Below are 22,623 nucleotides of genomic sequence, written 5' to 3'. Positions count from 1 at the left end.
TGTGTGCATACACATGCATACATTTATTTTGTAGCATATAGAATTGTTTGCAGAATATTGGGCCAGAATGGAGAAAACTGAATGAACTACAAACTACTATGTGATATAAAAACCACTTACACAGCAGTACAGCACAATATTTATTGTTCCGTTTTAGATGTTTGCTTATTCTTTGCAGGGTTTCTGTTGCCTAGCTCCCTCGCTCAGTGAGAGATAAGACAGGTGTAATTGCCAATGAAGTAAACCGTACCAAAACACAAACCTTTACATCCTTTACGTGTATGCATACATTCTATTATTGAACCCTATTCTAAACACATTTTTTTATTTCGGGCCACATTAAGATCAGAAATGCCCTAAAATGGCCCGATTTTGGCAAAGTGGATTGAAAAAAATACCCAGTGACAAACTGTTAAAATAAAATCTTCTTTAAGCACAGACTCACTAAGCACTGAGTATGTTACATTGCAATAGCAGGTATTTCAATATCACACCAGCATTTTTTAAACTCAAAACCTTTTTGATGAGTTTGATAACAAAACGTTTTTTCTGCATAATTGGGTTCGTTGGGAGGAGTTGGTGTTCTTAGTTGTTGTCAGGGGGCAGAAAGAAGGGGTTACTCAAGGCGGCATACATAAAAGATATCATTATGTGGTCACACTATAACGTTTTATGATAAGGATAAAATTCTAAGAAACTAATAGTGTCTTGAAGTTTACCACAGTTTTCTGTTGTATGCAGATAACCAGAGATAATCGTGAACAAATATCATTTGTAGTGAGTTTTTACAGGAACAAATATCATTACAGAGATCAAAAACTGGTAATACATTTATTGGATCCAATTAAGAATTAATATGAACCCCATATTTTGTCATCAATTAGTACTAAACTGATTAATGCTTCACTGATATCTGATACTGAGTACTAAGCACAATATCTAAATTGAAAACTACAACTCTGTAAAGATTCAGAAAAGTAACAAGCCATTAATAATAAAAATCTTGATGAACTAAAAAGAAGATGCTATACTTATAATAGAAAAGAGTCTGACTATTTGAATGTTTTGGGTGAGCCATGGACAGTTCCCTATCGGTGTGTTCTTGCTTGTTAAGCATAATCTTGTTCTTAAATTGCCCATGTGCCCTTTGCTCCTTCTGCAGGTATAAAGGGAGTTGAGCTAACTCACAAGCAAAGTTTTGTAAATTTACCTGCAGCCAACACAATGGCAAAGACACACAACCTCATTGTTGCTGGATTATTAATATTTCTATTGACTCAGAGGACTTTGTGCGTTATCGGTAAGAATCTATTAAATATTCAACTAAGAACAATTCTTAAAAATTGTGGAAACCATGAATAAATATAATATGACACTTGGAATTAATACAAAGAAAAACAAACATATGACATCGGTAAACCAAACTGTTTTATGGTTTAATACAACGACAGAGTGATTTTGAGGTTAAAAAAAAATTGTATACAAAGAATGTGACGTATTTACATGTAATAACTCTGTAAGGTCATATTTGACTTCTAGCTTTGTTGCTTTTTTAAATATTTATTTCCATGAAATATCACTTTGATTAAACCTTTTCCTTATCCATTTGTTATTTTATAATGAAATACTTTTATCATATCCTGATGTGTTTATCCTAATCATAGAGGAAGAACTTCATGCTGAATACTGGAACAACAAAGCGAAACAAGCTATTCACACTGCACTGAATGTTCAGCCTAATGCTCACCAAGCCAAAAACCTCATCCTGTTCCTGGGGGACGGTGAGTCTTTTCTACCATTAAAGAGCCTTTCCTGGATCATCTGGTTTTGTTCCTTTTACCTCAGTTTATTTTTTCAGTCCAATAAAAAATTACATTGCTTTCCAAAACAAATGCAATGAACCTCAAAATCCTGTTTTTCTGAGGTAGTGGGGAATGTTTAACAGAACTGCGGGAACATAATTTGGGAAACCACTTTTTCATGAGCCTTTAAGGTAATGCAAACAAAGTGATAAAATGCTGGATAGTGATCTAAGCATGGTGAGACGTCCACCATGCTCAGATGATGTGACACTCACTCGGGTTTCTCTAATAAGTAACAATTTACTGTTAAACATTACTAAAGACAGCTATAAAGAAATGGACTGCCCTTTCTGGTTATGTATAACTGGATTTCAACAAACATCATATCATATCACCATATCATGGTCATAATTGTGATTGTGGACAAATTGTAAATTTACAACAGCTGTGTAGAATTCTGATCACAACATAATCCACTCCCTCCTGGAAAACATGCTGATTACGGCATATTCAGGGCTTTATCAGGGTTTGTGATTGATCAGTAATACTTCATTACCCCGTAATCTGGTATGTTTATGACAACAAATCACGTTGTAAGTAAGCTCTTGTAAATTACCAGATGACAACACTGCATAAAGAGAAATCAGAAGAAGGTTCCAATATTTTATTGTTCATTTAAAATGCAGAGAAAAAGAATTGTGAATATTTAGCCCATTGTGAATCAGTTTTTGGAGTTCAACTGTTGGACAACAAGTCATTAGTTGATGTTGATATAATAAAGTTTGCAGTTCTGAAAGAATAATTAATAATGGTGGATTTCATACTTCACACGCGTCCCACTGTCTGTGATTGCGAGTCTTTCACTGTCATGTAACTCAGCCAAGTCTTATGAGGTTTACAAAGTACAATGTTAACCTTGTGGCATTTGATTCTGCTTTCAGGAATGGGAATACCAACAGTGACAGCTGCCCGGATCCTCAAAGGCCAGCTGGAAGGAAATTCAGGAGAGGAGGGAAGTTTGGTTATGGATACATTCCCTCACCTGGCACTGTCAAAGGTCAGCACTCTTTGACAGCACATTTTGACTGCTCAGGCGATGTATCAAAAATAAAAAAGAAACACATCATTTAATAGTGAAAGCTAACCCTTAGCTAATAATAAGCATTATTTTGGACAGAAAAAGCACAAGTACTAGACAGAATCATAGAACTCGATAGAAATTATCTTAACGTCTTTTAAAATGTGAAAATAACCTTTTTCCATGAACAAAGAAAATCTAGCCTTTTAAACTGTCAGAAATTTATAAAGTTACTACATTAATATTTTGATGGTATTTTTCCTGGGGACAATGTTACTAAACATCCCATTTTTTATTGTTTTACTTGGTGTGTTCTGTAGCAGTATCCTGTATACTACACACTCCAAATTTGACATTATGATCTGAAGAGAATTCCTTGACCTTCTGTAATCTTAATCAAGTGCATAGTGCACAACTATGCAATATATATATATATATATATATATATATATATATATATATATATATATATATATATATATATATATATATATATATATATATATATATATATATATATATATATACGGTATATTGCCAAAGAAACAGTATATTATCACATAAGAGTCTGATCTACATTTAGGGTGATTATGATTGCAGTCCCCCCTTCCAAATATTTTCTGCATCAAACTACGTAACTAATGGTTGAAAAAAATATATACTTTGAACTTGTCATGGCCCCTCTCAAACCTTTGATAGACAATTTCTATTTTTGACTGCTTTTCTTTTGAAAAAGCAACGTCTTCATATTTGAAAGCACTTTAGAAAATCCAGAATTATTTGAATCTGATTCATTGTACATTTCATTATACTTCTAAAGTATATTAATTCCACAGTGTTTTTCTCCAATATTTGATTCCTGCAGACCTATAATGTAGACCAGCAGATGCCAGATAGTGCCGGCACGGCGACGGCATACTTATGTGGGGTAAAAGCCAACTATGGGACCCTTGGAGTCTCTGCTGCCACTCCACTGGGTGACTGTAAAGCTGTTTTTGGCAATGAAGTCACATCAATTCTCTACCGTGCCAAGAATGCAGGTAGGCACCATTATCTACAAAGTTTGGCCACCATATCTATTTGACAAGAAGATTAGTTTTATTATATGCGTGAGGCAGTATAAAAGGCACTTAAGCAAATTAATCACCACTTAGATGAATTCCGTAGAAATGTTGACAAAATATAAAGAACATTGTTGTTACAACGGTCTGACAACTACTATATTTGTTTTAGGAAAATCTGTTGGAATTGTCACAACAACGAGAGTGCAGCATGCTTCCCCTGCTGCAAGCTACGCTCACTCTGCAGACAGAGATTGGTATTCTGACTCTGACCTCTCTAATGAAGCTGTCCAAAATGGCTGTCGTGACATTGCTTATCAGCTGGTTTACAACACAGAGATAGATGTGAGTCTTAATTTTTGAATCAGTTCCTTACGGCGATGTCCATTGAGTCAATAATTGCATCAAACCTTGTTGGATAGTAATGGAAATGTCTTCATAATCAAATGTTAACATAGCTTTCAGCAATTTAACATATGCTTTTTAAATATACTTCATGTATTATTCGACTCCTTCCTCACTCATGTTCATATTATTTAATTCAGATCAATTGAATTCAGTTTATTCATACATTTTTTTTAAAGTTCATTTATGTCACTAATTCAGCCCCCCAAGAAAAATTATATAGATTATATAGATGTATTACATAGACACAATGTTTTCAAGCCTTTGTTTCTGTTATTCATAAGGATTTTCTGCATATAGCGGCAAAAGCACGACAGTGAAGATTAGAATATTACAGCAGACTGAGAACAGCAAAAACACTATTTTAATAGTTTTAAAAATGACTATAACCTTTGTCATCTTTTTCAATGCAGGTCATTCTGGGTGGAGGTCGTCAGTATATGTTCCCACGAGACACACCAGATCCTGAGTACCCATCTGAAACCGGAAGCCGGAAAGACGGAAAAAATCTTATTGATGAATGGGCTAAAAACAAAATAGTAAATTGAATATTTTACTTCTACATTATTTGATTTGAAGTATGGTGTTCCAATGTAGTGTAAATATATTTGTAATTTGTACATCATCTTATATTATTTCAAAGTTTACCCATATGTTTGTTATTTCAACTTGCAGAATGCTAAATATGTTTGGAATAAAAGTGAGTTTGATGCTGTCGATCCTCGAAAAACAGACTTCCTTCTTGGTAAGTTCTTATTAAGCACTCTAAAAAGAAATAAAATAATGGCATGACTTGCTTAAATGTTTTCTCTGGCTAGTTTTGTTTAAATGGAGGATATCTAAACAGTCATTTTCAGATCTCGCTTGAAATTTGATTCAATTCTGGAATCTGGTTTGACCTTTCTAGGACTGCTAGTTCCCGCTGCTGCGAAACACCCCACATAGCATTATGCTGCCTTCACCATACTTCAATGAAGGGATGTTATTAGCCTTATGATGAGCCAAGTCTGGTTTCCTCCAAACATTATGCCTGACATTCACACCAAATAGTTCAATCTTTGTCTCATAAGACCAGACTTTAGTTTCCTGTGGTTTGAGAATCATTCAGGTGCCTCCAGACAGCCTGTCTGGCAAACTACAGACAGGCCGCCATGTGATTTTTATGAAGAAGTGGCTCTCGTCTGGCCATTCTACCATGCAGGCGTGGTTGGTGGATTGCTGCAGAGATGGTTGTCCTCCTGCAAGGGAAGAGAGTTTGGCATAGTTATGGGTGTTCATCAGGCTACATGGAGCAAAAAAGCAATAACTTATTTTACTTAAAAGTTTACATGATCCAGCATATTTTGCTTTAGATTATATTTTAAAAAATGTCCTTTCTCTCAGGTTTGTTTGAACCCAAAGACTGTCGCTATGAGCTGGAGCGGGATACATCTATGGACCCTTCGCTAACAGAGATGACAGAAAAGGCAATCAAGATTCTCCAAAAGAATCCCAAAGGATATTTCCTGTTTGTGGAAGATAAGTACACACCCAAAATTCAAAAACCTTTTCTCTTTGTATTGCTTTTGAAGTTTGCATAATTGCATAGATTGTTGCATAGATCTATGTGTCAATGACCCTTATTATCAATATAATATCTCATTTTGTTTTTTAATAAACACAATGTTAAATAATCTGCATTTAAACCTGTAAACACAAATTATTCTGAGTGGCATTAGCTGGTTTTAAATGAGCTATCATTTACCTAAAGAGATTCTTATATCAAGTGCTGTTAAAACATAATGAGTTTATAATTTACCTGCAGTAAATACCACTCTCTGCAACAATTAGTGTCCATCCCAAAAACTTCTGAAAATGTCCCCATACAAAGACCATAGACCGTCCTGGAATTGATTCCCAACCTTACGACATTTGCGGCATGTTTTCCCCCTTCACTCTCTGTTTCATAACTGTCAATAAAGCCCAAAAAATCTTTAAAAAAAACACAAACAAATGGGATTGTCATGCTTATGTGTCAGTGTGCTTCTCTTGAACTTTAAGGGGGAGAATAGATCATGCTCACCATTCCACTATGGCTAAAAAAGCTCTTCATGAAGCTGTAGAGTTTGACCGTGCAATCGGGCGAGCAGCAGAACTCACTAATGAGCTGGACACACTGACTGTAGTCACTGCTGACCACTCCCATGTCTTTGCTTTTGGAGGATATTCTGCAAGAGGAAACTCTGTTGTGGGTAAGATATATGATGAGAAAATAACTTATTATATCAAAGTTAAAGTAACATAATGTTGTCCAAATTAGTATTTTTAAACAAAACAGTGATGTGTTCTGCAATCCACAGGAGTTTCTCGTAGCTTGGCCTCGGACAAAAAGCATTTTACCACTGCTGTTTATGGCAATGGACCAGGATATCAGATAGTCAATGGAACTCGCCCTGATATGAATGAATCAATTTCATGTAAGTACATGCTGATTTTTGTAAGAAAAAAAAAAGCCAATAACTTCACCTAGTAGACTGACATGTTACATTTTACATACTACACATACACAATATGAAAATAAGAGTCCATTTTATGTTGTTGGTTTAATAAAACCAGTAACGTGGGGGTGTGTGTGAAAGGTTGAATTAATGAATTTAGTGTTAGTGCTTCGGAGTTCTCTGAGCTTGATGAGTTACTTTACAAAAACAAGCCATTTACCATTTGTCTAGGCAACATGTTAAAGACAATTTGTACTAGAAGAAAAATTGAGTGTTCTGCTACCAATTTAAAGTGTAAAAATGTAAGTTTACTTGTTTCCAGTAAAGCTGGCCTTGTCACCTGTATGTTCAGCTTTTGTGTCAGTTCAGTTGTTAATTATGTCATCATTACTCAGAAACTCAAATAAACATTTCAGTCAGGTCAAGTCTTATGATACACATAATGATGATTTATGGTCCTGTTTGTCACAGCCAGATAATGTTTTACTTCCAAGTATGTTATCTGAGGCTTCAAACATTCACACACACAAGGGCAGGTTTGCTAATTCTGTGTGAGAAAATTTATACATAATGCAGACCTTTCCATTTCTCTCACAGCAACAAATGACTACACACAGCAGACTACAGTCCCTCTCGACTCAGAGACCCATGGTATAGAAGACGTGGCCATCTTTGCCAAAGGACCAATGTCTCACCTTTTCCACGGAGTTCAGGAACAGAGCTACATTCCACATGTCATGGCTTACGCCGCCTGCATAGAGCCCTATACAGATTGCCAACTGGAAAGCCACAGTGGAAGAATTCACTCTAGCCTGCTTCTTGTGATGGGCTTGTTGGTTACCCTGTGCTCTGCCTGAGATCACAGTCCCAACAGGATTCATTAAGATGTTGGAATTAGTCTACAATCTTTTATTTTGGTTGAAATATAAATTATTATTGTATTGCATTTCAATGTTGTGCTAAGACATATGCAGCCATTCAGAGTAAAGCATTTTTGTTCAGCATTTGAGCTGAAAAAGTATTTCTATTAATGCTGACTATGGAAGCTGTGAATCTGAATGTTTGTATCTAAAATATGACTGTGATTCTTTTAAAATTCAATTTAAAATAACTTACGTTGTTTTCGTGTTGGACTATCAGCTTGTTTAAAATATGTCCTACCTCCATGAATAAACATAAAATGAAAATAAAACAAAAACTGTTAGAGTTAAACATTACGTATGTGGGTTTAAAATTGCGGATATTTTCTACTGTTATTTAGCAGGTTTTATTGCTAACTGCACTTCTTATGTTTAATTATATCCTAGACTTTTATATGTATACGGAAACTTGTATTCTGACACAGTTATAGAAATTATGCCCAAGTTGAAGACCCAAGAAAGTTGGTGGATTATAGCCTTCCTTCTCAGATTAAAGGAAGCTTTAAAATTTGCAATACAACATATACAAATAAATGATGTTGCAACAGTTTTGGCTGAAATTCCAATGTTTAGTAAGAATAACATCATCATGGCAACCTTTATGCGAACTGTAAATGTATAACATCAAAACACATTTTAAAAACTCTGTGACATCAACCAAAATCACTAAATATAATTCACCTATAGAACAGCATCTCAAAGTCAGTTTTCCTATTTGTTTTGCTATCTTGCTGCAAATCTTTTTATTAGTTCAATTCAATTCAGTTTATTTGGATGGCACCAGTTGACAACAAGTGTAATTTTTAGGCACTTACGGAAAAAAATCACTTCAGTCAAACTTTCCAATTAATCCTAGTTATTATCATTGCAGTACATTAAACTATGTATATGGTGACGGAGACCAGAGCTTCTTTATTTGAAATGCTGATGACGCTGTTGACAAGTTGTCCAATCAGAAGAGCCCGTGGGCGGGTCTTCCGACTTCTTGCTTGGAGGGAACTTTAACCATCAAAACAATAAACGCAGCTTTTCCTGATCTGGTTTTCGGCTTTAAATTCAACATTATTTGGGACTACAAAGCTACGTAAACATTTTAGCCAAATAATAGACGATTAAATGAATCGCCTATTATTTGTTAGCTAAATGCATTATAAACTTAACCGAACAAGTGTACGCAAAGTGAAGTCGTTTCTGCAGAATTAGCCCTATTAGCTAACTTTGGTTGAAAGTTTTCCCCCGTTTTCTGATTCATTCATCATGAGCTAGGCAGAAAGACTTTGCAAATAACATAGTGTAGTGTTGTGCAAGCAAACATCGGTGGTCATGGATTGCAACAACGGGAGGCTGGCAAGGCAGTTGTGCGTCGCGGTGAACGATGGAGATACCAGGTAGTTAACAAGTATCCAGGCTTTTCTTTGTTTTGTTCGGGCATGTCCTGAGTTGAAAGAGACGCAGAAGACAACTGTATTTGGGATGCTGGATTGTATTTTCGAGTTGTTCAGTTATGAACACCTCTTTAACAATTTTAGTTAAGCGATCGGCACTCTTTGATATGCAAAGTTTGGAGTCCTTTGACGTGTAATGAACCAGCAGACGTTCCCATGCGGTGGCTGAAATAGTTGTATTGTAATAAGTGATGATTGTGCAGTTGAATAAACGTTAGTCATCAAGCACATGATTCCATATAATAAACAATGTTTAGGTAAATGCATCCTGTCTTTAACTTTTACTATTTGTCAGTCAGTTCTGGAGTTACTATTTGCAGTAGCATTTTTTGTTTTTCAAATTTGGTGATGTAAGTAGGTGTTAATGCAAAACTGCTTTCTTAGATAATTTGCCAGAGAGAAGCCACCCATAATAAACCAAACACCTACCTGTACCTATTGTATGTTTAAATGAGTAGCTTTTAATATTTTTTATTTGTTCTGCTTGTAGGAAGATGCACAACTTTTGGATAAATAGAATGTTTATGATCATGTTTTGTACGTGATACATTATTAAGTTAATACATGAATTCCAGAAAGTAACGTAATTTGATCCTTTGCAGATCTGTACAGCTATTCCTTTCCAAGGGTGCAAACCCAAACCTGGTGGGTAGTAAAGGTGTGGCTGCAATACACCTGGCTGTAGGCAACGAAACAGAGAAGAACATACGCTGCTTGAAAATGTTGCTGCGGCATGGATCTGACCCCAATGTCAGGTATAGTTTCATACATTGAAATGAAAACATACCGTATTTTCGGCACTATAAGGCGCACCTAAAACGCTTCAATTTTCTCAAAAGCCGACAGTGCGCCTTATAATCCGGTGTGCCTTATATATTGACCAATATTGAGCCACAACAGGTCTCGCAACTACGGTAAGCAGCCGCCGACTTCATTTTCCCCTGTAGAAGAAGAAGCACGCGGTGCACGCTGAGATATATGGCTGCGTGAAGCGTGCCGTTTCATATCCATTTGTGTGTTTGTGTAAAAAGCCAAAATGGCTCCTATTAAGAGACACGCTTACGATGCAGAGTTTAAAGTCAAGGCGACCAGTCACGCAGTAGAACATGGGAATAGAGCAGCAGCGAGAGAATTTAACATTAACGAATCAATGGTGCGGAAGTGGAGGAAGCAACAAGATGACCTGCGCCAAGTAAAGAAGACTAAACAGAGTTTCCGAGGGAACGAAGCGAGATGGCTACAGTTGGAGGACAAACTCGAACAGTAGGTTGTTGAACAGAGAGCAGTAAGTAGAAGTGTCAGTATAATCACTATTCGAATGAAGGCAACAGCGCTAGCAAGCGAACTTATCAAAGTTTTAAAATGTGCCATTCATTGAAGGTGTGCCATATAGTGCGGAAAATACGTATATTGTTTTACCAATTTACAGATAACAGTTGAATTACACCTATAATCTTGTAAACAAATATATTCTAGTAAAACGCACATTGATTTCTTACCTGTATTTCTCTTAGATCTTCTGAAGGCCTGACTCCTCTTCATGTCGCTGCTCTTTGGGGATGCTATCAAATTCTCAAGATGCTCTTAATGAATGGAGGGAACCCAAATTTAAAAGATAATGTAAGTCTTTACAGTGAAACAGATTAATTACAGCTGTTTTAATACCGAGATGGGCAAGTTTATATCTTAAATTGCATTGTATGATGTTTGATGACAGGGATCACTTTTGATGGAAACTCACTTTACCAAGTTTGTATGAAGATAAACACGTAGGCTGCTGCTCTTACAGCCAAGCAAATATAATGCAATCAAATAGAGCATAAGTGAGCATATTGGTATTTATTATTTATAATTATATTTTTTTATATATTTATTTAGATTAGAGATTAGATTATTTAGATTATTTGATTAGAGTTTAGTTATACAACGTCTATTATACGGTTGAGGCATCTTTTAATGTGCAAACCATATTCAGTTTGATAAAATCTTGTTCTGTCCAGAAATATATCAAATTCAAATTAATTATAAAAATGATCCAATTGTGTAGTCAGTTAAGATTATACAGTTGTTCTTGTAAGAAGTTCTTAGAAATCCCAGCCAACAGCATTAAATTGTTGACTTACCAGCAGTTCTTCATACAGAGCAAGTATTTGGAGACTGTGGAAAGAAATGGCTTCCTTTAATCAGGAAGAGACTCCTAGCAGAACCAGGTTCAGTGAGAGGTCATCTACTAGACGAACACAGAGTCCCAGGTGTGCTTTTTATGGAAACGGACAAACAAAGAGTATGCATTATGACCTCAAATTACACAGTTTAAGAATAATATCTTCACTCAACACATAGCCTTAAAAAAGGTTGGTTTGCTTTGCTCAAATATTGATCTGAGAGCTTTTCTGTAAAAATGTCCTTATGGATCCTGGACTACTTCATGTGGTCAGAGTAACCACATTACATTGTACAACAATGGCTCACTCCTGAGGTGTCGGCTTACCACCAAATACCATATGACAAATGTGACTGCCAGAAATTAGAAATTTTTAAAGAATAAATATTTCATTTCGCTGTAATATTTAATTTATGTAATCTGACCATTATAGTCTGTTTATTTGTGCAGGACGGGAACACACCAGCACAACTAGCAGAACAACAGGACAATTGGAAATGTGCCTCTCTTCTTCATGAGTACCAGTCCTCAGCTGATACAGAAGAAGAGGACCTCCCCCAGTTTCAATACTGTAAGATATGTTACCTTGTTGCAGATTGCTTTAAAAATTGTGGACTTTGTGGGGTCTTTTTGTTTTAAGATACTTCCATGTGAAAAAGTACATTGTCATACATTTGCAATTCTTTATGTACAAAGAAAAAAAAACATTGTCATTATTATTATTATTCTGATCTAAAAAGTAGTTACTTTTAACAGATGAAGATCAGCACATTCACATTACTATTCTCATCATTATTTATTTGAACTCAAAAAAGCCAAACTGCTGAAACAAATGTCTACCATTAACAAGAACATAAGTGGTAGCATCTCATTGCAAATTGATTGCAGTATATTTACTTATCCAAACAAATTTATAAAAGAAAATAATGTTTGCAGTTTATTGTTGCCTGTAAATCAAGAATGAGTAATAGAATAGAATAGAATAGAAGTACTTTATTCATCCCAGCAGGGACATTACTTCGCAGTTACAGCATAGAGACAAGACAAGACAAGAGACAAGACACAATAACAACGTCCGGGTGTTTAGTCTGGAGTTTGGCTGTGTCAGAGCTGATGACGTCACAGGCCACCGCTGCATCAGCTGATGGGGGAATGTAAACAGCGATCAAAATGGCGGACGTAATCTCCCTCGGTAAATAACACGGCCGCATTCCCACAGCCAGAAGTTCAATGTCCGGGCTACAAATCTGTTCCTTCATGTTAACATGGCCGGGATTACACCACCTCTCACTCACATAAAGTGCAATCCCGCCGCCCCTCTTCTTCCGACTCTTGGAAAAGTCCCTGTCCCCCACGCCCCGCACCAAGGAAAATCCAGGAACCTCCACGCTGTAGTCCGGAATAAGTGAGTGTAGCCAGGTTTCCGTGAAGCAGAAGATACTGCACTCCCAGTACTCCTTCTGGGTCCTAACCAGCGCCGTGAGTTCGTCTGTCCAATTTACCAAAGACCTCACGTTCCCCACAATAATCGCCGGTAACGCTGGCCTGCGCCGTCTCTTCTTCTACCTCCGTTTAACTCCAGCCCCGCAGCCCCGTCGTCTCCTCCGTAACTCCTCCGGGACCACAGGCCCGTCTCCGGGCAGCAGCAGAGGCCCACACAGCGCAATCAGCCGTTCACGCACGCAAACAATGCCGCTACACCGCTCGGCGAGGTTCTCCGCCATAAAAAGTAGCAGACGAACGCGGAGAACATCGACAGAACCACATCCAGCCATTGTGGAAAGCCCAACTGATGATCCATGGGTTCTTCAAGCACGGATCATTAATCGGTTACAGCAAATATACACAGACAAACACACATGACGGGAACTGCGTCTGCAGGCAGCCAGCTGCGCCGGCATCTTGACGAGGTATAAAAAATAAAAAAATATCTGTAGTCAGTTCTTACAGACTATGATAAATAATTAATTTAGAATGGAATGGTAAAGTCTGTTTTCATAGTTTTTCTGAAGAGGACGTGCCAGCAGATTCAAAGTCAAGCTATGTAATAAATGTAATAAATAAACCAAAGATAACTGACTTTTCCACCCAGTTGGTTGCCACTGGCCAAATGCTGCAAAATTAATAAAGTGAAAATGTACACAGTGTGGTTATATGCAGGGACTCGAAACTGTTGTGATAAAAATGTGTGTTTTCTTGTCACAGCTGTGTACTCAGACCAGACTGACACGTCCAGCTATCCTGAATCAGACTACAGCTTCAGTTCCCGCTCGTCCATGATCAGTGGCTTTGGTGAAATCCCACTGAGCAGCACGAGGCGTTCATCCTTTTTCACCTTGTCTAACATAAATGGAAGACCAAGTTGTAGGGGAGTATCATTTAATGGGCCTTCTGTACTGTCAAGCACTCGCATTTCTGCTGCAGGACCTGTAGCTACAATGGCAGCTAAAGAAAATGAGGCCTTAAGTTGTGACGATGGAACAGTCACAAAAGATAATGAACAGGCGGCTTCAGCTAATGCTCCTTCAGAGTTTTTATCCAGGCGAGCAAGTCGGAAGAGTGTTAGCTTTAGAAAAGTAGATGACTATTTCCCAGTTTTCAGTCCAGAAACTCGAAAACAGAGCACTTCTGTTGAAATCAGCCAGTGCACTTTACCCTTTGACATGTCTGAATACTCAGACTTTCTAGATTCTGAACGCATGGCTACGGTTTTACCACAGCAGGGGATCGACGTCACATCACCGGACCATGTATTTGTCTTCTCTAGGGAAAGCAGTGAGAGCACAGAAGAGGAGCTAGAGAAAACAGTTATCAGTCACTGTGCTCTTGAACTCAGTGATGACGAACCAGAGGGGCAGAGCAACAAAGAACCTCCAATGAATCCTTCTGAACAACAAGAGCAGGCCCATGTGGGTAGCAGCAGCAGCAGCAGCAGTGGGACTCGCAGCAGTCATTACAGTAGCTGTGAAAGTGACCAGTACACCAGCTGTCTGGATGCTCCTGTACCCCTAAGACATCATTCATTCCCTCTTATAGAGGAGTCAGAGTCTGATACAAGGACCAAACAGGATTCTACAGACTCTGAAAATGAACTCCAAAAGGGAGATACAAATATGTTAAGAGTTCAAACAGAACCCAACGGAGGCTCAAAATCTGAAACTGTACAACCTTTATCAGGTTTGCTTGATAAACTGACCTTATCTGAAAAACAACACGAAGAGATGGATATATTGAAAGCTTCTATGGGTTCTTTTTTAAGCACTGCAAAAAAACATGATGGGGTCAGGCAAGATGCTGAGTCATCAGAAGAAAATAATGGACTTCAATTTACACCTAGCCCTTTTGTGACCGGCAGGACACGGTCTAGATTGAGCCGCTGCTCAATGAGAACAAGCAGAAACCCTGAGAGCATGTTAATCACATCTTCTTTATTTGACGATACGCTGCCAATGCCAGTTCGAATGTTTCGGCAGACACCAAGGTGTCAGAGCAGTGGGCATGGATTCAACTCACCTTACACACCTAGTTATATGTCACGCCACTTGGAGAGGTGCACTGAAAGAGACCCGCTACCCAAGGACAGCCAAGACCCCCAGTCCAGCACTCTTAGAAGTCCAAGTGTCAGTAATAGCCAAGCTGATACTCTTATTCTACACAACAGAGTAACTGATTCTGTTGAGGGATCACAGTCTTTGGATGACACAGACATATTAGACAAGAACCAGGATGACTCGGTCGCTGCTTATGAAAAAAATTTTGCGGAGATCATTCTTGCCATAAGAGGACAGAACAGCCATCTTTCTGAGGATGAGGAATTTCTAACGGAGGCTCTCCCTGGTTCGGATGAGTCAAAAGTAGCTCATCTGGCAGTTGAAGATCAGGTAGATGATTTTAAAAACGACGACTGTTGGGTTACTGAAGACTACGGCTCAGAGTCCAACTCTGCATCCTCTTCGTCCACCTCCAGCAGTTTTTCTCCAAAGACATCCACGGAGGACACTGACCCCCCACGTACTCCAGGCACCGGATGCACCCCAAGATACAGCATGAGCCGGCTGTCGAGCCATCGACCACAGCGCCTAGCAGACCTGTCTTTCACTCCTGGGGGGCGTCCAGTAATCCAGAACCTGGATGAACCAGTGGAGTATCTCTACACTGATACAGAGCAGGGCCACAAGCTCATTGAGACACACGTTCCACCTACGTCCGACACCTCACTCAGCTCCGGCACAAGTACCAGCATCAGCGACGAGACCGTTTTGTATGACTGGCGAGCTTTGCAAACTGAAACTAAGAGCAGCAAAGCTAAAGAGAACCTACAGCCTGAGATGCGGGCTCAGGAAGAGGAAGATGATAAATCTGAGTGCAGACTGTTGCCAGAAACTAGAGGAATGACTGACAGGGAGCTGAGACTGAGGCTGGTGGAACTGGGAGAGAGCCCGGGTCCTATCAGCAGCCTCACCAGGCCAACTTACCTGAGGAAGCTCTGCCGACTGTTGCAAGAAGAAAACTGCAACACACAGAATGACAACAAGCAGTCTGACCAACCGCAGAAAGGTTATGTTTATTTTCAGATATTACATTATTACATTACGTGAAGAAACATTCAGGAGAATTTAAGCAAGTAATGTTGCACCTTGTCATTCACAGATGTTTTCTTCTTTAACGTTACTAGATTTAGGGTATAGTCCAGATCTCTGTCGGGTCCTGAAGACTTTCCAGCTGCCCAATTCACATGGTGATGAGCAGTCCCTGTGCCAGCAGTTTGACCAACCTGATCAAAACAGGAAGTGGAGGGAGGGCATCATCAAGTCCAGCTTTAACTACCTTCTTCTTGACCCAAGGTACAGTCTATTTTTTGCGTTTTGATTTCTGGTGCAGTCCTTTTGCCTCGCAAAAAGGTTTTTAAGTTTCACAGTTTGATAAGTGTTAACTTGTTATCGTTGTTTTGAACATGTGTGATATAGGCTCCTATAGCTCTTTTGGAAGTTTTATTTTTGATGTTTTTGAGTTTCTTATTAGCAAAAAATCATTAATAAAGCAAATAAAAAAGAGACAATATGACAGTATAAGATAACAATAGGATAACAGTGAGTAAAAATCTAGTGGGTTCACAGTATTTACAAAAATATTCAAAACAAAAATGTGTAACATGATGTAATTCTTTATTATTTTTTTTTAAGAAACAGGGACCACTTATCTTCCCAGCTGTTACACTATGTTGTGAATTCCAGTTACGTTTATGGTTGCAAAATACTAAATACATAATAAATATATCATTTTCTTTTTAATTCCACTGGAAGACCACAATAAATCAGATAACTTTTCATCAGCCATTTTCTTAACTAAAAATGAGCCTCTAAACTGGTTTTAATCCCTGATTTGGGTTGTAATGAAAAAAACCAAATAATATGTAGTATTACATCTTTTTCTTTTTCTTTCATTAGAGTGACGAAGAACCTCCCGTTCCGCAGTCACACCATGACTCCTCAGGAATGTTTCCAGACTTTCATCCATGCCATATTTTATGTGGGCAAAGGAAAACGCTCCCGCCCCTACAGTCACCTGTATGAAGCTTTAGAGTACTACCGAGGGGAGAAATCCGCCAAAGTAACTCTGCCCAGACACCTCTGTCTTGTAAAATTATAAGGACGTTTAACCAAGGTGGTATCAATAGGTAACAGGGCTGCTTTTCTTCCCTTTAACAGAAACTTTGTCCAAAAGTGCAGCACATTCTCCAGGTGTGGACTGCCGGACAGGGTGTCATCTCTCTGCACTGTTTTCAGAACGTCATTCCTGTGGAAGCGTACACAAGAGAGGCCTGCATGGTGGAGGCCATCGGTGAGTGAGGAGCAGTCATAACTTGTCGTTGCTAATCACCTATGTATGGCGTCAGACCAAGTGTTTGATGTGACGTCCTTTACCCACCCGCATGCGCAAATCTGAATACAAAAATATAAATATGAATATATAGTCATATCCTTGAAGGTTTGATGAAAAGTAATGCCATCATAGATTTTTAGGAGCTTCTGAGTTGAAAATTGGTTTATGGTGTTGAGCAAAACTATGTTTCCTCCCTTCCTGACTTTTTCTGCTTTTTTTTAAAGTTGAATACTTACATTTTTTTTTCCTCACTGCAAATTTGAAATCACACAAAAGTAACTAAAATGAAGATTTATATTACAGATTCATTTATTAAAGTATAAAAGCTATCCAAAACTATAGTGAGGTCTATGTTGAGAAGCTACTACACTGCTTGCTATATCATAAATTAACTTACTAACCTCATTTTGGGAAAGCTTTACTAGCGATACACAGACCTAAACTGTGCTTGAGTTTTGGCCTCTAAAAATTGCTGTATCAGACAATCAAAAAGTTATACATCATTCCTCAATCTAAAGAAATTATTTTAAAGAAATTTAATAACTGATAAGTGAAATTTACTGTAAAATTTATGTCTATTTCAGTCCAGAAAGGTTTACAATTACCAAATTACTGTAATTTGTAAGGCATAAAATTTAACTTTTGTGAGAATGGCCCCCAAACTGGCTCCAGCCCTAGCTACATCCCTTTCAGTTAGTCCCTGGTGGTTCTTACAGCTATGCACTGTAGTAGGAAAATGTGGCATTTTTTAAAAATAGATCTCATTGTGATGAAAGCAAATTATTATTAAAGAACCAAATTGATAATTTCAAGTTTAAAAAAAAAAAAGCAAAATTAGTCCGTTTTAAAATTTTAAATATTTTCTTTTTCTGTTTGGGTGTTGATGTAGCTTTCTACACAAACACTTTATAATGACAGTCCAAAAATGTAATTAAGTATAAAAAAAAACAGCAGTGCCTTGACTTCTACCCTTCCTTTCTCTCCGTCTCTCTTCCTCAGTTTTTTGTCTCGGAGAGAAAATGAGATTAGATGGAGAAAACATTTCACTACATGGATATTTAGAAATGAGATGATTAACTGGTGAGGAAGGATTGGTGTTGGAGCTTACACATCTTGTAAAAAAATATTTTAACTGAAAATGTCTTTCCCTATTTAAGACAGAGTACACCAAGTATATGGCATGAGTGTAAGGAAAATACCATTAATTTATAGACTGACCACACTTATTTAACTTATTTAGTTGTGTCTTGTGTAGACAATACCAGTGTCTTATGGAAGTGATTTTCACAGACTTGCTTAGTTTGTCTGAAATTACTTGAGTGCAACATTTTTGGACCAAACTGTCCTTATTCCAGGGCTAAAGATGCTGACCAATCAGAAGCGAGGAGATTTCTATGGCGTGGTGTCAAACTGGGAGCTAAAGAGGAAACGGGAGCTCGGGATCCATCTGCTATACCGAGCCATGCAGATTTTCCTGGCTGAGGGTGAGAGACAGCTCAGACCAGCAGACATCAGGCAGTAGAGACCCCTATAGGAGTGGGGAGGTGTGGAAGGCTATTAACTGCAAAACACCAACACTGATGGGGTGAAATTTCTACATTGATGGACATCAGCTACATGAGCCGCATTAAACTCTTTATCAGGGATGGTTTTTTTCTCCTAAAACCAGTACAGTTTTCTTTTTAATGCAGCCTGAACATACAGTTTATCATTATGCAGAAACTGTACAATGAATTTTTAGACTTGTTCTGTTTTAATAAGTATGCTCTTTATACATTTTCAATGGATGTTCTTTGTGGAATTTGAGAAACTCACAATAACTTTGTCTTAGCTTTTCAAGACATGTGAACAAAACAATCAATTCTGTTGCATTTCAACTTTCTGGAATTTTGCCACAACTCATTTTGAAAAATGTTACTCCTTAGGTTTAAGCTTTATTTTCACTTATAGCCCAGTGCTTTTTTTTTTTTAAAGTCACAGTTAATTAATTTTAAATGAACTTTATGTTTCATAAAATGTGAGACTTTTTTACATAGCTTAGTGATCATAGCTTGTATTAATTTAGTTTTGATTAAAAAGAAGTTAGCTAAGTGATGTATTAGTGAGTAATTATATTTTGAAGGATGAAGAATAATGAGTTGTAAAAGAAGAAAATCATAGCTTGAAAGTAGAAGATGAGATGTTTCTGTTTATTGGCATAACCAGTTTAAACTTTGTTCCTATGCGAAAGATCCTTAGATTGCATGCTGGATCTCAGGGGTTACAGCTGTTACTTGGTGTTATGATCTCCATAATTTCACCATCTCATTTACTACACATCAGTGACCCATGCAGTGAGCTTCCGAATCACTCATTATCTCCACAGGGAATTACGATTGATGAGCTCTCTGACAGTCTCACACGGCTAAAAAAGCATTAGCAGTGACAAATGCAGACTTTGTGTTTTAGAATGTTTGCTTTACATTGCTTGTAAAGCAAAATTAAACAATTGCCACTTTAATAAAGCACATCAAAGAAAACACTACAATTCAGGTTTTAGAAGATTTCATTTAAGCAATTGATTAATCTAGAAGGACATTTTTTTAGGTCTAACCCCTAACCCTAAAAAAAATCTGTGCATTACTTCTGATTTCTTTCGTGGTTTGAAAATAAAGCTCCCTGTCTTTGATCTGTTTGATACATCTGTTTGATTTATCACAAAATAATGTTTTTATAGTTAATGAAACTGCTTTCATCCTGACTAGACTGTCTATATCACTGCTTTTCTCCATTCCTTGCACATTTCTTTCACTGTTTTTGTGAAGAGGGAGGGATAATGTGGGAAGCTCACATTAATCTGGATCCTGCTGTTTTCAGTGTCTGCTTCCTGTTGTTTGGTGTCCCTCTAGTGGACTAAAAATGACATTGATTTCATTCGTTCACTTTATTTAGTACCCGCCCTCGATCTCTGATCACTATAAGAATTTGAGAAATCCAAACATAATTTGTTCAGATAATTTGATCCAATTTAGCTCCTTTAATATTTTATCGCTAAAATTTATTTTTAAAAAATATTTAAAATCTTAATTTAAATAATCAAAATTAAAATCTTACAAAGTCTTAATTTTTCCAGTGATTGCATGTTTTATATTCAATTGGCTTAATTATTTAATATTACATGCTTCAAACTATTTCTGTGTAATAAGCATGGTGATTCCTCATAAAAAATTGCACGTTTAAGCAATTAAAAGCAAAATTTGTTTGCTACTCTTCAAACTGACTCCTACGTCATGGAAAAGTGTATCTTTAAAATGGTTTGATCTGAAAAGAGGAATTTTAAAACCTCTTATCAGGAGCTGAAATGAGATGAAGTCTCATTTATACCTGCATGAAAAGAAAACGGAGTAGAAAACCATCAAACTGTTTTCCTAAGTTACATGTCTTGCTTAGATTTTATATGTTTTCATGTGACTAACCTATTTTTTCTCTATGGTGATCTTAAAGTTAAATTAGACATCTTGATTAAATCTTGCAGAAACCCTGAGCTTTACTTGCATCGGTCTCCCAAAAAACACACAAGTAAACAAAGAAATGAACTGTGTGCATCCACTTAGTTATGTAAGATGGTTTTTGTTTAATCAAAGGTGAATCTGTTTTTCAAGAATTGGCTTTCTTTACTGTTAGTGTGACTCATTCAGTTTCAGCTGCAGTTTCTTGGTAATGGTGAGGCAGCACATTCTTACCAGCATCATCATCATCGTCATCATTTTCTCCGTATCACCACAGGCCCTTTCTTTAAGGCTGCTGCTAATCCTAAAGCAGCGACCCAAATGACGCATTATATAATCTGGTGGAGAGAGGGCTGCAGATCTCGTCAGTCACTGCTTATTTGCAGAGCATCAATTTACTTTTTATGAGAATTATTGTATAATAACGGGATGTGAAAAATCATCTATAATGGTGCAGCGTAGGCAGAGGTATGTATAAAAATAATATGAAAGCATAAAGCCATTTTGAACAGCCATGACCTCTGAGTTGTCAAAAAGAAAAGGGGACAGTTAGTGTTTGTGGTCATGATGTGGTTTTATTTCAGAATTAACACCCTTCAGTTATTTTTTAAAGAAGGTTCCTTCCTGGCTGAGCAGTACAATGGTCTGCGGGGGGAAACAAAAGCTAACTATATCACCAGCACAATATTTTTGAAATTTAATTGCATACATATAGACTGGAAGAAACAGCTAAATATTAAGACTTTAGATTTTGTAATGTGCTCCAATTAAAGTAAACATGTTGAATAAAATGTAGTTTCAGCTTTTTTTTTTTTTTAGTTCTAGGTGTAGTTCTGGGGGACTGAACGGGTGGTGTTACACTTTTGAAGACGGTATTGTGTGTTTTAACAACATTAAATGCAGTTGCTTGCCCATTGATGTAGGAACTATTGTGTTGCTATGTATGAATGCACCTCCAAAAATAAAGCTTGGCAGTGAAACGTAAAAAATATAAGAGCAATTATGCTTATTTTTCTTAGTTAAAATGGTCCAACACAATTAAAATATTAGGCTGTGATAAATAATTAAAAATCTTTTTCCACCTTTAATTGTTACAATTATCCTGTTGCAATACTGTGGAAACACATATTGATGGAGCCTAATTTATAAAATAATATTGTAAAAAAAAATTTCTAGAAGACATTAGTTTTAATTTGGGTCGTAAAAGATAAATGCCAAATTATATGTGAAGAAAAGCTTTAGAATGACTTAACTGGTGTCATGTTTTTACTTCACAAATTTACTTCTGGTATTTTAAGAGGGCTCCATAGTTTACATTTTCATCAAAAATTAGCTACAATATTTCAAAAATCTTAAGATTAAATCTTGACAACTCCATTCACTTTTTGTTTTTCTTACATCTTGGCTTGAGGTGCTTTGATCGGTGGGATTTGCATATTGCAGATAGCTATCGTTTTTATTCAAGTTTCAGAAGAGGAGCTTTGACTATGCTAGATCTAACATCATCAATTTCACATGTTCCCCTGGAAAATCAATGAGTATCAACAGCTTCACTGAGATCTGAAAGTGTGATGATTTATTGAAATTCATCAAAGACATTGCATGCGATGTGTTAAGAATTAGGAACACAGTGAATTTAAATTCTTATGTATCATAGTAACTTAATTCCTGGAAACATTACAGAAATGAAGACCACCTGATTTATGCCTTTTTATACCTTAACATACCAACTAGTCCAATTACAATGTGCACAAAAAATAAAACATTTCCATTTAGTTCAAAGTTCACAACAAAGTCATGTCTAGTATTTCATGTCCCAAGTTTAGTTTTATTGTCTTTTCTTCTGTTGCTCCTAAAGCCAAACTGTCGTCAAGGCAGTTCACACCACCAGCATCACGGT

General features: G+C 37.1%; 2 protein-coding genes across 3 annotated transcripts; both read left to right on the top strand.

Annotated features, from left to right (window-relative positions):
• Positions 1-1,186: 1,186 nt before the first annotated feature.
• Positions 1,187-8,638, top strand: LOC102235213 (alkaline phosphatase-like). The gene is made up of 11 exons (XM_023340169.1): positions 1,187-1,300; positions 1,665-1,781; positions 2,744-2,859; positions 3,746-3,920; positions 4,114-4,286; positions 4,760-4,885; positions 5,022-5,091; positions 5,730-5,864; positions 6,386-6,577; positions 6,686-6,802; positions 7,421-8,638. Exons 1-11 carry the CDS (start codon positions 1,225-1,227, stop codon positions 7,678-7,680), a joined length of 1,557 nt encoding a protein of 518 aa, XP_023195937.1. The 5' UTR covers positions 1,187-1,224; the 3' UTR covers positions 7,681-8,638.
• Positions 8,639-8,778: 140 nt separating this feature from the next.
• ankle1 (ankyrin repeat and LEM domain containing 1) lies at positions 8,779-19,903 on the top strand. Of its 2 annotated transcripts, XM_023340167.1 has the most exons (9): positions 8,779-9,131; positions 9,791-9,943; positions 10,703-10,808; positions 11,803-11,923; positions 13,558-15,909; positions 16,028-16,196; positions 16,800-16,962; positions 17,061-17,193; positions 18,591-19,903. In XM_023340167.1, exons 1-9 carry the CDS (start codon positions 9,067-9,069, stop codon positions 18,755-18,757), a joined length of 3,429 nt encoding a protein of 1,142 aa, XP_023195935.1. In that variant the 5' UTR covers positions 8,779-9,066; the 3' UTR covers positions 18,758-19,903. The 2 variants fall into 2 exon arrangements, with proteins under 2 accessions (XP_023195935.1, XP_023195936.1); XM_023340168.1 differs by lacking the exons at positions 16,800-16,962; positions 17,061-17,193; positions 18,591-19,903 and having other exon boundaries at positions 8,818-9,131; positions 16,003-16,139.
• Positions 19,904-22,623: the final 2,720 nt, after the last annotated feature.

This window comes from Xiphophorus maculatus, chromosome 9 (genome assembly GCF_002775205.1).
Source record: "Xiphophorus maculatus strain JP 163 A chromosome 9, X_maculatus-5.0-male, whole genome shotgun sequence".
NCBI lineage: Eukaryota > Metazoa > Chordata > Actinopteri > Cyprinodontiformes > Poeciliidae > Xiphophorus > Xiphophorus maculatus.
This window is presented reverse-complemented; position numbering and strand designations above follow the sequence as displayed.